General features: G+C 39.2%; 1 protein-coding gene across 3 annotated transcripts in view; it reads right to left on the reverse strand.

Annotated features, from left to right (window-relative positions):
* Nucleotides 1-314: 314 nt before the first annotated feature.
* LOC129246872 (uncharacterized) overlaps nt 315-14,663 on the reverse strand; it is a 30,009-nt gene continuing 15,660 nt past the window's right edge. For 2 of the 3 annotated variants that reach the window (XM_054885572.1, XM_054885571.1), the window contains exons 4-10: nt 12,560-12,661; nt 7,426-12,276; nt 7,004-7,105; nt 4,164-4,247; nt 3,824-3,892; nt 633-1,167; nt 315-426 (exon numbers count right to left, since the gene is read on the reverse strand). In XM_054885572.1, the coding sequence (XP_054741547.1) occupies nt 420-426; nt 633-1,167; nt 3,824-3,892; nt 4,164-4,247; nt 7,004-7,105; nt 7,426-12,276; nt 12,560-12,661 (5,750 nt within the window). In that variant the 3' untranslated portion in view covers nt 315-419. The remainder of the gene's footprint in view (nt 427-632; nt 1,168-3,823; nt 3,893-4,163; nt 4,248-7,003; nt 7,106-7,425; nt 12,277-12,559; nt 12,662-14,663) is intronic. The other variant, XM_054885573.1, reaches the window with a different exon arrangement.

Genomic DNA, 14,663 nt, shown 5'->3' on the forward strand with positions numbered 1-14,663 from the left:
GTACAAGAATAGAATAAGTTTTCAAAATAATAATAAAAAGTTTATAATCACATCATGGATACAATTTTTGTTTTTTAAATCTAATTTTTTTTTGGTACTGCTGTTTTCGTTTACCCAACTGTATGTATGTAGCTGTGCAAATATGCACGGCAAAATATCGAATTGTTACCTTCTCGGGACAGTGTGCGCCCGGTCCAGGTTTGTTATGTTCATCACTCGGGTACTTGAATTTGCCGCGCATCGTAAACATGGGTGGCTTATATTTTATAACTGTGTACTCAGCATCGTAGGAACCGGGACCGGGAAGTAAGAGTGCGGGGGTTAGTCGTGGCTTTTGTCTACCGGCCATTGTGAAAGCCGGTGCCGAACGTATAGGACCTTCTTTGCTAATACCCAAGACGGTGGGGATTTTATAGACGTTAGGAGCTGTTCAAAAGAAAAATATTGATTTATTAAAGTTACTTATAAGCAGCAAAAAAGTATAAGTAATTGAGATGATGAGTAGAAATGCATATAATGACGTGGATGAATGGGTTAGTGGGCACGCTAGAAAAGTAAAATTTTAAAGGGATTAACAACTGTTGAATAATTGCCATACGAGTACTCGTAAACAATTTAACATGCAATTTTACCTTGAAATTTTTTCGTGTGTAGCACTCGCCTCTACAGCGTATTTGACTGCTGAAGTTCTTGAAGTTGTGGTTGTTGTGACAGTTGTGCCGTCCGGTTGAACTACTGTTTTGGTGACTGAACCAGCAGACTTGGACGCTGCCGCATCGGATTTCCCCTGTGCAGTGCGAAATTCCCTACCGTTATCTTGTACACCATTTGCAACTGTGCGCATTGTGGTAGTGGTGGTGATCAGTTTAGAACTTGCATTGCCCGAACTCGACTTAACAGCTTCTAAGCTATTCCTGAGTGTGCCGCTGGTGGTGTGCTGTATGGTGCTGATAGCCGTGCTGTTTGCCTTAATGTCACTACCGTTGTGTTTTTGAATTTCTTTGCTCATTTTTTGCTCACCTTGCTCACCCATTACTCTCGTGGTTGTGGTGAGTATCGATGTGGGTGTGTGGTCGACATTATTGGCACAGACTTCGGTTACGGTAACCGTTGTTTTGAAATTTACATCATCAGCGTTAAGTTTATTCTGATTTTGATTGGTGCGAACTACAGTGAGAATGTGTTAAATAAATAGGCTTTAGTGTATGCGTATGTGATAAACAAGATTGCTGAGAGTTAAATGTTCTTATGTACATATATAGTATGTATGTAAGTACATACTTTTATGCAGCTCTCTACGAGTATTTGGTTAGGCTAAAATATATATGCATGCACTAGAGCTCTCTATTTTGTGCACAAATGCATGGGCGAATGAGCAACGAGTACCCGCACACCTGTTCGATTTTTTCGCGCATGAGTTCGAGTATATCGAGGTTTTTGGAGTAATTCGCGCTATACTTGTCTTGATAACACCACACGAAAAAATTATAAGGCCAAATCAATTTCTTATATTTTATAAGTTTAGAGTTAACAATTTATGTTTTTAATATGTAAACTTTTAAGGATAAATGTTTTAAAAATCTACAGAAATAAGCACACATTACGCGAATCTTAAATTAATTATAAAGAAAAGTAAATTCTATATAACGAAAAAAGTATAAAAGCCAATGTTATTATATTTAAAATTTTGAGCTTAGTCAATTGCTTTGGATTTGAATATAACTTGTTGAAGTCGTCGAGACATCGATTTAATTAAGTTTTTATAATACTGTGATAAATTTTAGACCATTCAACATTAGTCACACTTCTAAGGCTCTTAGCGCTTCCAAATCCATTTGTGAAAATCGATTGGGAAAGTATTCCCCATACATTTTCGATTAGGTTAAGGTCAGCGCTGCAGGTAAACCATTCTAAAATAAGTATTTCGCTGTCAAAAACTCTTTTGTCGGTTTAGAAGCATGAACTGCTGTGTTGTCATGCTGAAAAATTCACTCTTCATTGAAATTATCATAAAAAAAAAGTGGTCCGTCCAGATTGCATTTTTTCATAGGAAAAAATTACTCTTTCTCATTCATTTTACTAAAATTGGTACTTTTTTAGCAAATGTCAAGCTGGCCTGTTTGTGTCGTGTGGTTAACTTAGGTTAAGGGGGTGGTAGGGTTTAGCGCTAAAAAAAAACACTTTTTTTGAATTTTTTACAGAAATATGGCTTAAGATACTTTAATAAAATCAGTTGCATGTTATTGTACATCTTTTCAATAAGTTTTTAAAAAATATTAATAATAAAATATTGACAAATAAGCCCATGACAGAGTTTTTTTTGGAGATATGTTTTTCGAGAGGTGCTCTGCGGTGCCAATCGGCATTCGTCGTAGAATCATCTGAAACTAAAAAAGTCGAATTTTTCAGTTAAAGTATGACGTAATGCTCCCCCCACCATTAACAAAAATTTTTTTTTTTCATTTTTGTAGTTTTGGTGGCAAAAAAACGTAAAACGAGCATTTTTGGCGAAAAACTTCGCCATATTTGTAAGTGAAAAACAACCTTAAAAAAAAAACAGTGGGGGGGGGGGGGGAGGTATTTTTGATTTAGAAAACGTGTGCCAAATTTGAAAAGAATCGGTTGAATAGTTTCGGAGTTGTGATTGGCACCGACTTTTAAGAAGTCGTTTCGGGAAAAACGCGTTTGAAAAAATGACTCTGAAAAATTATCGATGCTCCGCATTCGAGGTAGAGTGCCTACAAAGGCTATAACTTTGAGAGTTCTGCTCCGATCCACTTAAAATTTTGACACAACATTCTTGAAATGATTTACTATAAGATGAGTGAAGAAAATAAATTTCGATTTTGTGACCCTATCCCCCCCCCTTAAGGTACTCGTTTTACATATTCTAGACTAGAATCCGCTTGCAAATTTTGTTGCACACGAAGGGTAGTAACTTCCAAATTAAGATTGCGTTCGATTTCAGCAGAGCTCTTTAATTTATTTATTTATAGCTAAACGTTTGATTTCCCGAACATCTCTAGCGCCAAGTTATGGTATTCTACAATTTCTCTTGGTACATCCGTACTTTCTTTCAAATGGAAGTAATGCAAAACCACAGTTTTGCTTCTTTTTAATTTTGAAGCAGCCTCTCTCTTCGTGCTAAAATTTGTCTCTGCTCTAATTCAGACAAAGTTTTTCGCGCGGCATATTTGTTGTTACTAAACCAAAACAACCACATAAATATGAGAACGAGAAAAAGCATAAAAACTCAAAGCAAACGCTTTTGGTCTTATATATATTTATTTAGTTATGCACAGAACAAGAATTTGCGTGTTACTAAAATACCGGCAATGACTGCGGAATAACTTCCGTTATGAGATTTCGTTTTAAACATACAATCAAGGAAACGATATTTTGACATTTTTTTTATTATTGCTTTTATAATTTTTTCGTGCGGTAAATTTTGACTTTTTGTAAGAACTCTTTCTTAAGTTTTACAAATTATTATACGGCGGTAACATCGTTGGAAAACTATAGAAATGCTGGCAAATAAAATTGAGAATTTTTCTTCAACTTCACAAATTGTCTCGAAAGCTCGAAAATTTTGAACAAACATTTGAACCGAGGGAGTATAGAGCTACTCGCATTGCTTGCTATCCGGCTATCTAGAGCTTTAGTACCTATGTATGTATGTATGCGCAATGTAGTAGATATTATGAAAAACGTGCGAAAGAATCTAGGAAAATTTGGTGAAAAATTATGAAAAAAATGTGAATTGGATGTTGCATAAATACTTAAAATAATACATGCGCCTAAATATCGACTTATGCCTACTTACCGGGACTCGTTAAACGCCGTTCACGTCTTTGTAAAATGCGATCTTCTACATAAGCACCCTTTGGAAGAGCTAAATATGCGACATATACAGACATGATGATGGAATGCCATTTCCATTTATAAATAAATACAAAGCAATAAAAAGGAAAACAATAAGAAAGCAAACACAACATAGAAACAGAATATTTTCATACGTTTATTTCCAAAGATATATACATATGTGTATACCTATGTACAAGGTGGCGCAAAATGAATCATCATGTTTTTGAATAACTTTTCTTCCGATAAGGTGATTAATTTTGCGCCACTTTGTACATACTGCAAGCTTCCGCTAGACTCACCTGGCATGGGTGGAACTTTCAAACCAAACGTAAAAGCGGGTGAATTATCTAATTTATAGTTTTCAGGACGATAGTGGCCAGGTGCTTTGAGAGCAATGAAAATTCAAATTGAAATACATAAAACAATACATAGTACACGCGAATATAGTAAAGGGTTTTCCAATAAGAGGTGCTATTTTGGTAAAAGACCGATGGTTTCGTTGCTTGTGTGGCACGTAGCGCCGTCTTGTTGAAAATAAACTTTATCCAGATCAATACCATCCAATTCCGGCTATAAAATTTGTTAATCATCTCTCGATAGCGCAATCCATTCACCGTAACTGTTGCTCCAGCTTCATTTTCGAAAAAGTAAGGTGCAATGACTCCGCCGGACCATAAACCGCACCAAACAGTCACACGTTGAGGAAAAGCCTCTCTTTTCAACAATAATTCTTGGATTTTCTGAGCCTTTGATCCGACAATTTTCCTTGTTGACGAAGCCACCGAGGTGGAAATGGGCCTCATCACTCAAGATGATTTTTCGATGGAATTCCGGATCATTTTCATGCATTTCAACGACCCAATCAGCAAAGAGACGACTTTGTGGATGATCGGCTGGCTTGAGTTCTTGTGTTAACTGGGCTTTATAAGCCCTAAGACCCAAAACTTTATGCAAAATACGGTGTAACGACGTTTGTGGATTGCCTAATTCCAAAGAACGACAAGGAATGGACAAACCTGGGTTTTCTTCAACACTTTCGGCTACAACAGCAATATTTCCGGCTGTTCTTGAGCGATGTGCACTAATTTGTCTCAACAGTTCAAATTCTTTCACCAATTTCTGTATTGCGGTCCGACAAGGTGCTTCACGATGACCCAAAAAGGTTCGAGTTTTACGAACCGTCTCTGCCAAATTTTCACAATTTTTATAGAGAATTTTAATAACTTCAATGCGTTGTTTAAGCGGTTATCGTTCCATTTTTATTAATGGCGTAGTTTCTACTTGTGAAATATCAATAAAGGACAGTTTCAAAAGCGAAATAGCGAGCTATTCAAAATAACACCTGTTATTGGAAAACCCTTTACTATGAAAGGCAGATAAAAGCTTATTTGTCAGTGAAAGAAAAAATTGATGAATGCGACCAATAATTACCAGAATGAATACTTATCTCTTAGATGACTCTAAAACTCATTTATGCAAAGAAACATTCATATTTTTTACTAACTCTTTAAAGCACAAGCTCACTCACTAAACCCCACAGACTATGGATAAACTGTATATACAGGGTGGCAACACAAAAACTACAGTGTATTAATAGCTTATCCAGACGAAGGCGTTAATTGGGATTACTGGCGCAGTTGACTCTGATTAAAATTGCAGTGGGACTGGCGGTTGTTACAGGGATTAGTGAACAGCTGTTTTGGTTATTGCTTAGTTTTGTCAGTGACAAATATGGTGTTTCGGGTGACAAATACGGGTATTAGCTGCCCTGATACTAAGAAGAAGAATTATATAAATATTTAAAAAAATGTTAAATTGCAATTTCTTAAACTGCTTCGAAATATAAAAAAAATGTAATTTCGAAGGTGTTAGTGCAAACTAGCATTGCATCCGGTCTTTTTTGTTCTTCTTTTTAAAAGTTACATTATTTTTCATTCACAATAGATATTAATTGTCGGATTTCGGCAATGTCACTATCAAAAGTTCCCCTAATTCGCTTCAAATAAGAGAATTAAGTCTAGTTGTCAATCCGAATTAGTTACACTTTATTCCTGTATAGAATATAAGACCGTTTTTTTAGTTGCTGCAAAGTTGCTAGTTTATACCTTCACGAATATCGCATAAAGTTTTAAAACGAAATTCCAAGACCGACAAACTGCGTTTTTCAAATTAACTTGAACTCTGACATAAAAACTAGTCGGACAAAATGGGAGGAATTTATCTTAAAGCGTTGCTTTCTATATGAAGTTATACTACAGTTTAGAAGTTTGCAGTTTAATAGAATTTTTTTTGCAAGTAAGTAGCAAAAGATGGCCAGAACTTAATTTTTTTTCTAGAAGCGTGCCAAATTTCAATTCTTTAATTTTATGTATTTGTAGGATGGATATTCGTATGTATTTGCTTCATTAAGTACAAGCATCGTGAAGTTCCGAAAATTTGATGCAAATATTTTCATCATCCTAAAGAAATCTGTGAAAATCAATTAATTTCCGCCTTTAAGTCGCTAGCCATTATATATACCCGTATTAATATACAATATATTTGGCACCTACACCCTTTTTGGTTGTTTGGCCGAGCTCCTCCTCCAATTTGTGGTATGCTTGTTGACATTATTCTATATACGGAGGCACCCACAGTTTATACGATCAGGGTAATCCATCAACCAGAAAATGCCACCGCGTACATAGGTACATACAGTTCCTTACTCCTTGTTTGATAAATATACTGTTTGTTTGCAAGGCATACAGAGAATTCACGTCACAGCTTAAATGATACAGCTAAAAAAGGGCAACTATTTATTTTTAATTCTTAAAGTTTTAAGGTATTTGGTACGTTGTTGGGTATCCTTTATTATCGATTACGTGGCATGGAGTCAACCATTTTTTGTGCATTCTGGACTAATACAATAAAAAATAAATAAATAAAAAATATCTGCATACTCTGCTTTTCCATTTTCGAAAAATATTGTGAAATATAGAACACTTTACGAAAAAATCTTATCTGTATCAAACAAGGTGTAAGTGACTGTATGCACAATATTCGCAAAATGTATGGTATCACTCCCCTTATTAAATTTCCCATGCATAAATGTCCATGATTAAAATGATTTGTATGACATAAAAAAGTATTTTAAACTTACCTGGCGCATTCAAACCAAGCCTGTCGTCCTTGGGTTTTAATCCAAAAGTAAAGGAGGGTGCATGTTCGAGGATGTGCTTTTCTGGTTCATAAGCAGTGGGTGCTACGAAGACGAAAGGAATGCGTATGTGTATATGCATGTATGTATATGTGAACGTAAATAAGTATGTAACAAAAGATATACTATAAATCGGCCATGCATCCTCACTTGCCTCTGAACTCTTCGCCTGCATGGTTATGGTTATGTATGCGTGGAATAGTTTAAGATTCAAAAGTGTACATTCACACATAAAAATATATATACACGACTTCATACAACTATCTATAACTTATATTTACTCACAAATACTACACTTGACTGATCTATGTACATAAATGCAATTATCTAAATTATGCCTCTACGTACAACTACTTTTGTCTTACCTGGGGTCTCACTGACTATGTCACGAGTCACCTTTATGCCGAACGTGTACGCTGGTCCTCGATCCAAATTAATTTTCTCTAGCTGATATTGTCCTGGTGCTGGTGATTCGCTTCTTACGACTGTGTTCATCTTCATGCCAAAGGTGTACGCTGGCGAATAGTCAAGCTTACACTCCTCGGGCTTGTAATCGCATGGAGATGGAGTGTTGTCGACATGAGTCAAATACTTGCGACTGGTTATGGTAAAGGACGGTATGTGATCTTGTCGAACCTTTTCGGGATAGTACTCGCCCGGAGCTGGTGTGTCATTACTTATTTTGGAATCGTGTTTTCCAGCCATAGTATACGCGGGAGTGTGATCAAGTCGCACATTCTCGGGACAATAAGCTCCTGGAGCTGGTGTGTCATTGGGCTTTTGTAAGTCATGTCGTCCACCCATGGAGTAGGCAGGAGTGTGATCCAGTCGAACTTTTTCGGGACAATAATCACCTGGAGCCGGAGTGTTGTTATTGTATTTTGGATCATACTTCCCTCCAAAAGTGTAGGCCGGTGTATTATCCAATTTCACTTTCTCGGGACAGTAATCTCCAGGAGCGGGTGTGTCGTTTTTTATTTTGAGATCGTGTTTTCCGGCCATAGTATAGGCTGGAGTGTGATCCAGTCGCACATTCTCGGGACAATAAGCTCCTGGAGCTGGTGTGTCACTGGGCTTTTGTAAGTTATGTCGTCCACCCATGGAGTAGGCTTGAGTGTGATCCAGTCGAACTTTTTCGGGACAATAATCACCTGGAGCCGGAGTGTTGTTATTGTATTTTGGATCATACTTCCCTCCAAAAGTGTAGGCCGGTGTATTATCCAATTTCACTTTCTCGGGACAGTAATCTCCAGGAGCGGGTGTGTCGTTTTTTATTTTGAGATCGTGTTTTCCGGCCATAGTATAGGCTGGGCTATGATCGAGTCGCACATTCTCGGGACAATAAGCTCCTGGAGCTGGTGTGTCACTGGGCTTTTGTAAGTCATGTCGTCCACCCATGGAGTAGGCTGGAGTGTGATCCAGTCGAACTTTTTCGGGACAATAATCACCTGGTGCCGGAGTGTTGTTATTGTATTTTGGATCATACTTCCCTCCGAAGGTGTAGGCCGGTGTATTATCCAATTTCACTTTCTCGGGGCAATAATCTCCAGGAGCGGGTGTGTCTATACTTATTTTGGGATCGTGCTTTCCAGCCATCGTAAACACTGGGCTATGATCGAGTCGCACATTCTCGGGACAATAAGCTCCTGGAGCTGGTGTGTCACTGGGCTTTTGTAAGTCATGTCGTCCACCCATTGAGTAGGCTGGAGTGTGATCCAGTCGAACTTTTTCGGGACAATAATCACCTGGAGCCGGAGTGTTGTTATTGTATTTTGGATCATACTTCCCTCCAAAAGTGTAGGCCGGTGTATTATCCAATTTCACTTTCTCGGGACAGTAATCTCCAGGAGCGGGTGTGTCGTTTTTTATTTTGAGATCGTGTTTTCCGGCCATAGTATAGGCTGGGCTATGATCGAGTCGCACATTCTCGGGACAATAAGCTCCTGGAGCTGGTGTGTCACTGGGCTTTTGTAAGTCATGTCGTCCACCCATGGAGTAGGCTGGAGTGTGATCCAGTCGAACTTTTTCGGGACAATAATCACCTGGAGCCGGAGTGTTGTTATTGTATTTTGGATCATACTTCCCTCCAAAAGTGTAGGCCGGTGTATTATCTAATTTCACTTTCTCGGGACAGTAATCTCCAGGAGCGGGTGTGTCGTTTTTTATTTTGAGATCGTGTTTTCCGGCCATAGTATAGGCTGGGCTATGATCGAGTCGCACATTCTCGGGACAATAAGCTCCTGGAGCTGGTGTGTCACTGGGCTTTTGTAAGTCATGTCGTCCACCCATGGAGTAGGCTGGAGTGTGATCCAGTCGAACTTTTTCGGGACAATAATCACCTGGTGCCGGAGTGTTGTTATTGTATTTTGGATCATACTTCCCTCCGAAGGTGTAGGCCGGTGTATTATCCAATTTCACTTTCTCGGGGCAATAATCTCCAGGAGCGGGTGTGTCGTTACTTATTTTGAGATCGTGTTTTCCGGCCATAGTATACGCGGGAGTGTGATCAAGTCGCACTTTTTCGGGACAATAATCACCTGGTGCCGGAGTATTGTTATTGTGTTTTGGATCATACTTCCCGCCGAAGGTGTAGGCCGGTGTATTATCCAATTTCACTTTCTCGGGACAGTAATCTCCAGGAGCGGGTGTGTCGTTACTTATTTTGAGATTGTGTTTTCCGGCCATCGTAAACGCTGGATTATGATCGAGTCGCACATTCTCGGGACAATAAGCTCCTGGGGCTGGTGTATCACTGGGCTTTTGTAAGTCATGTCGTCCACCCATGGAGTAGGCTGGAGTGTGATCCAGTCGAACTTTTTCGGGACAATAATCACCTGGTGCCGGAGTATTGTTATTGTATTTTGGATCATACTTCCCTCCAAAAGTGTAGGCCGGTGTATTATCCAATTTCACTCTCTCGGGGCAGTAATCTCCAGGGGCGGGTGTGCCGCTACTTAATTTGGGATCGTGTTTTCCAGCCATCGTAAACGCTGGGCTATGATCGAGTCGCACATTCTCGGGACAATAAGCTCCTGGAGCAGGTGTGTCACTGGGCTTTTGTAAGTCATGTCGTCCACCCATTGAGTAGGCTGGAGTGTGATCCAGTCGAACTTTTTCGGGACAATAATCACCTGGAGCCGGAGTATTGTTATTGTATTTTGGATCATACTTCCCTCCAAAAGTGTAGGCCGGTGTATTATCCAATTTCACTTTCTCAGGGCAGTAATCTCCAGGAGCGGGTGTGTCGTTACTTATTTTGAGATCGTGTTTTCCGGCCATAGTATACGCGGGAGTGTGATCAAGTCGCACTTTTTCGGGACAATAATCACCTGGTGCCGGAGTATTGTTATTGTGTTTTGGATCATACTTCCCTCCGAAGGTGTAGGCCGGTGTATTATCCCATTTCACTCTCTCGGGGCAGTAATCTCCAGGGGCGGGTGTGCCGCTACTTAATTTGGGATCGTGTTTTCCAGCCATCGTAAACGCTGGGCTATGATCGAGTCGCACATTCTCGGGACAATAAGCTCCTGGAGCTGGTGTATCACTGGGCTTTTGTAAGTCATGTCGTCCACCCATGGAGTAGGCTGGAGTGTGATCCAGTCGAACTTTTTCGGGGCAATAATCACCTGGTGCCGGAGTATTGTTATTGTATTTTGGATCATACTTCCCTCCAAAAGTGTAGGCCGGTGTATTATCCAATTTCACTTTCTCAGGGCAGTAATCTCCAGGGGCGGGTGTGCCGTTACTTATTTTGGGATCGTGTTTTCCAGCCATCGTAAACGCTGGGCTATGATCGAGTCGCACATTCTCGGGACAATAAGCTCCTGGAGCTGGTGTGTCACTGGGCTTTTGTAAGTCATGTCGTCCACCCATGGAGTAGGCTGGAGTGTGATCCAGTCGAACTTTTTCGGGACAATAATCACCTGGTGCCGGAGTATTGTTATTGTATTTTGGATCATACTTCCCTCCAAAAGTGTAGGCCGGTGTATTATCCAATTTCACTTTCTCGGGGCAGTAATCTCCAGGAGCGGGTGTGTCGTTACTTATTTTGAGATCGTGTTTTCCAGCCATCGTAAACGCTGGATTATGATCGAGTCGCACATTCTCGGGACAATAAGCTCCTGGAGCTGGTGTATCACTGGGCTTTTGTAAGTCATGTCGTCCACCCATGGAGTAGGCAGGAGTGTGATCCAGTCGAACTTTTTCGGGACAATAATCACCTGGTGCCGGAGTGTTGTTATTGTATTTTGGATCATACTTCCCTCCAAAAGTGTAGGCTGGTGTATTATCCAGTTTCACTTTCTCGGGGCAGTAATCTCCAGGGGCGGGTGTGTCGTTACTTATTTTGGGATCGTGTTTTCCAGCCATCGTAAACGCTGGGCTATGATCGAGTCGCACATTCTCGGGACAATAAGCTCCTGGAGCTGGTGTGTCACTGGGCTTTTGTAAGTCATGTCGTCCACCCATGGAGTAGGCTGGAGTGTGATCCAGTCGAACTTTTTCGGGACAATAATCACCTGGTGCCGGAGTGTTGTTATTGTATTTTGGATCATACTTCCCTCCGAAGGTGTAGGCCGGTGTATTATCCAATTTTACTTTCTCAGGACAGTAATCTCCAGGAGCGGGTGTGTTGTTACTTATTTTGGGATCGTGTTTTCCGGCCATAGTATACGCGGGAGTGTGATCAAGTCGCACTTTTTCGGGACAATAATCACCTGGCGCCGGAGTATTGTTATTGTGTTTTGGATCATACTTCCCTCCGAAGGTGTAGGCCGGTGTATTATCCAATTTCACTTTCTCGGGGCAATAATCTCCAGGAGCGGGTGTGTTGTTACTTATTTTGGGATTGTGTTTTCCGGCCATTGTATACGCGGGAGTGTGATCAAGTCGCACTTTTTCGGGACAATAATTCGCTGGACCTGGGGAGTCTTGTATTGAAATGATTCCATGCTTACCGCTTATTGTATACGAAGGTGTGCTATCTAATCGAACTTTTTCGGGACAATACGCCCCAGGGGCAGGGGTATCACTTTGAACCACAGTTCTATGTCTACCACTTATTGTGTAAGCAGGAGCATGATCAAGACGAACATTTTCAGGGCAATATGCTCCCGGTGCCGGAGAATCGGTGCTTTTTTTAATCTCATGTCTTCCCGCAATTGAGTATGCGGGGCTGCGGTCTAGGCGAACTTTTTCCGGTTGATACTCTCCAGGTGCTAATTCAAGTAAACAATTTTAGACATTTGTTAAGTTAACGAAGCTGTGGGAAGGCACGCACGCACAAAGATTCTATTAAATTACTAGTATAATCGAGTGAATGCAGACTATGCGATATTTGTTAACTACTAATTGATTATTTGATTTACGATGCAAATGGCAAAGCTGTTTAATTACTTTTGAAATATATTAATTATGCAGAATTAGTTATACTCAATTCTACCACATATTTATTGCTTTCTAATATAATATTTTTTGTGCGTATTGCTGTGAATGAGTTACCTGGTGTCCCCTTATCGAAGTTGAGCTTCGTTCTTCTACCAAAAGTGTAGCTCGGTGATTTTTTTTTAATAAATGATACCTCAGGGCAGTAACTATTTGGAGCTATTTATACGGAGCATTGCATTGAGAAAATTTGGTTATTAGCCAGAATTGGAAAATAAATAAAAAAGTGTGAATTAAAACAGTTATAAGCGCGTGTCACGAATGTGAAGCTGTTCACAGAGATGTAGAGAAATAAATTTAATTTTGGGAGACATGCGAAAAAGCATACGAACATTCAACTGCTTACATGGACTACAATTACTTATATGTGTGTGTATGTATGTATGTACATTTTTACAAAAGTGCTTATCCTCTAACCATAACTAAAAACCAATTATTTGTATTTACTAAATATTTCTATTTCACTATTTAATATCTACTCCATTTTGAAATAATTTGTAAAACTCATATTTGCATGTAAGTACCAGTTTTGTGTTAGTGACCCGCTCTATAGCCCTTCATTTGTAAGACAACATTCAAATGTAGGTCACTAGCCACTGGCCTCACTATTTCACTCGCCTAATGTAAATGGTTTCGCCAATCTCTGCAATTCTCAGAGGAGAAGACCAGGTTAGCAATGGTTTTCGTGCAATCGGTGTGAAGCAGGCTACCTCCTTGACCATAAAGTTCCCTGGATAACCGACAATGAACGCTCTAAGTTAACTGATTTGAGTTCTGTTTTTGTTTTTGTTGGGTTGCCACATCTGGGATTAACATTCCTAACATTCCAAAACTTTAGCGCCATTACTTGATATTTCTAAAAATTATGCCGTCTACCTCTGCACATGTTTTCAATTTTTTACAACTTTAAGAATGGATTTGAATTTGCAAAAACGAGTTTGTGCCTTTGTGGTGCTGACGGTTTTTATGGACTATAACAGCATCGTATACCACGAATTTTTGCCAGAATGTCAGACAGTTGTTATGGACTATTATGTGGACGTGATGAGACGTTTATCTTAAGCAATTCGCCAAAAAAAGAACAAAAAGAAAGGACTTGTGGGAAAACATTATCCGTGAATTTTTACTCAAGAACGATACGAATACTATCCAATGGCCATCGAATTCAGCAGATAGTCAAAAAATTAGTACGAGGAACGCGGAACTTGTTTTAACAGCCGAAAGAAGTAATGGGCAAATCGAAAACGGCTCTGATGGCCATACCGAAAATAGAGTTCCAGAAGTTCCAGAAACGTTTCGAGAGCTGGATCAAATGCTGCCATAAGTGTATTGCAGTTGATGTGGAGTACTTTGAAGGCGATAATATCACTTTTGAGGAATAAACTTTTATTTTGAATTTTTTGACTATTGTATATTCTGGGAATTGTTTGATCAAGGTGGTACCACCACTATTTTCTTGTTAGTGAAAACTGTCTCTCTAAATATTTCATAAGTAAATCAAAAAATTCTATTTTTTTGCGAAAAAATTTATAAAATCTCATAGAATTGACTAAAAATTGAAAAAAAAAATTAAAGAAATGGCTCCGGGTAGATACGGCATTTTACGCTCGGTTACATTTGGCAGGGTTGCACTGATGTAGACTGTGTTTCATATTATGTTACGTTTGTTTTGCTCTACGAAGTATTGGAGTCAATCTCAAAGCAAAATAAGCAAACCTTATGTGCAAATCCATGCACGTGCAGATGTATGTGTGCACGATTTATTCTATATTTTGCACTTTCCACTCATGTTCGCTTATTCTTCTTCTGCTTTTAGTTTGTTTATTGCCTGCATTAACCTCATGGCCCTTGGGAAGCCTTAGGTCAAAAAGAAAACAAAATATAGATCTTCTATAGGATTGATTCCGTGCCTTTCGATAAAAAATTAAAAAAAAATTGAACTTCTTATAAATTTGTATTAATTTGATTAGAATAGAAAAAGTGCCAAAACTACTACAAAAATGCACTAAATGATATGATTACCTGAGCTTCCAACGTTGTTCTTAATTTTATTTACATATTATATATACATACGAGTATGAACTCTGATTTTATGGCAAAAAACATTGTTCTAAGCAGCGCAATATTCGAAAATATGTGAAGTAAAATAAAGTATAATTTG

This window comes from Anastrepha obliqua, chromosome 5, assembly GCF_027943255.1.
Source record: "Anastrepha obliqua isolate idAnaObli1 chromosome 5, idAnaObli1_1.0, whole genome shotgun sequence".
Taxonomy (NCBI): domain Eukaryota; kingdom Metazoa; phylum Arthropoda; class Insecta; order Diptera; family Tephritidae; genus Anastrepha; species Anastrepha obliqua.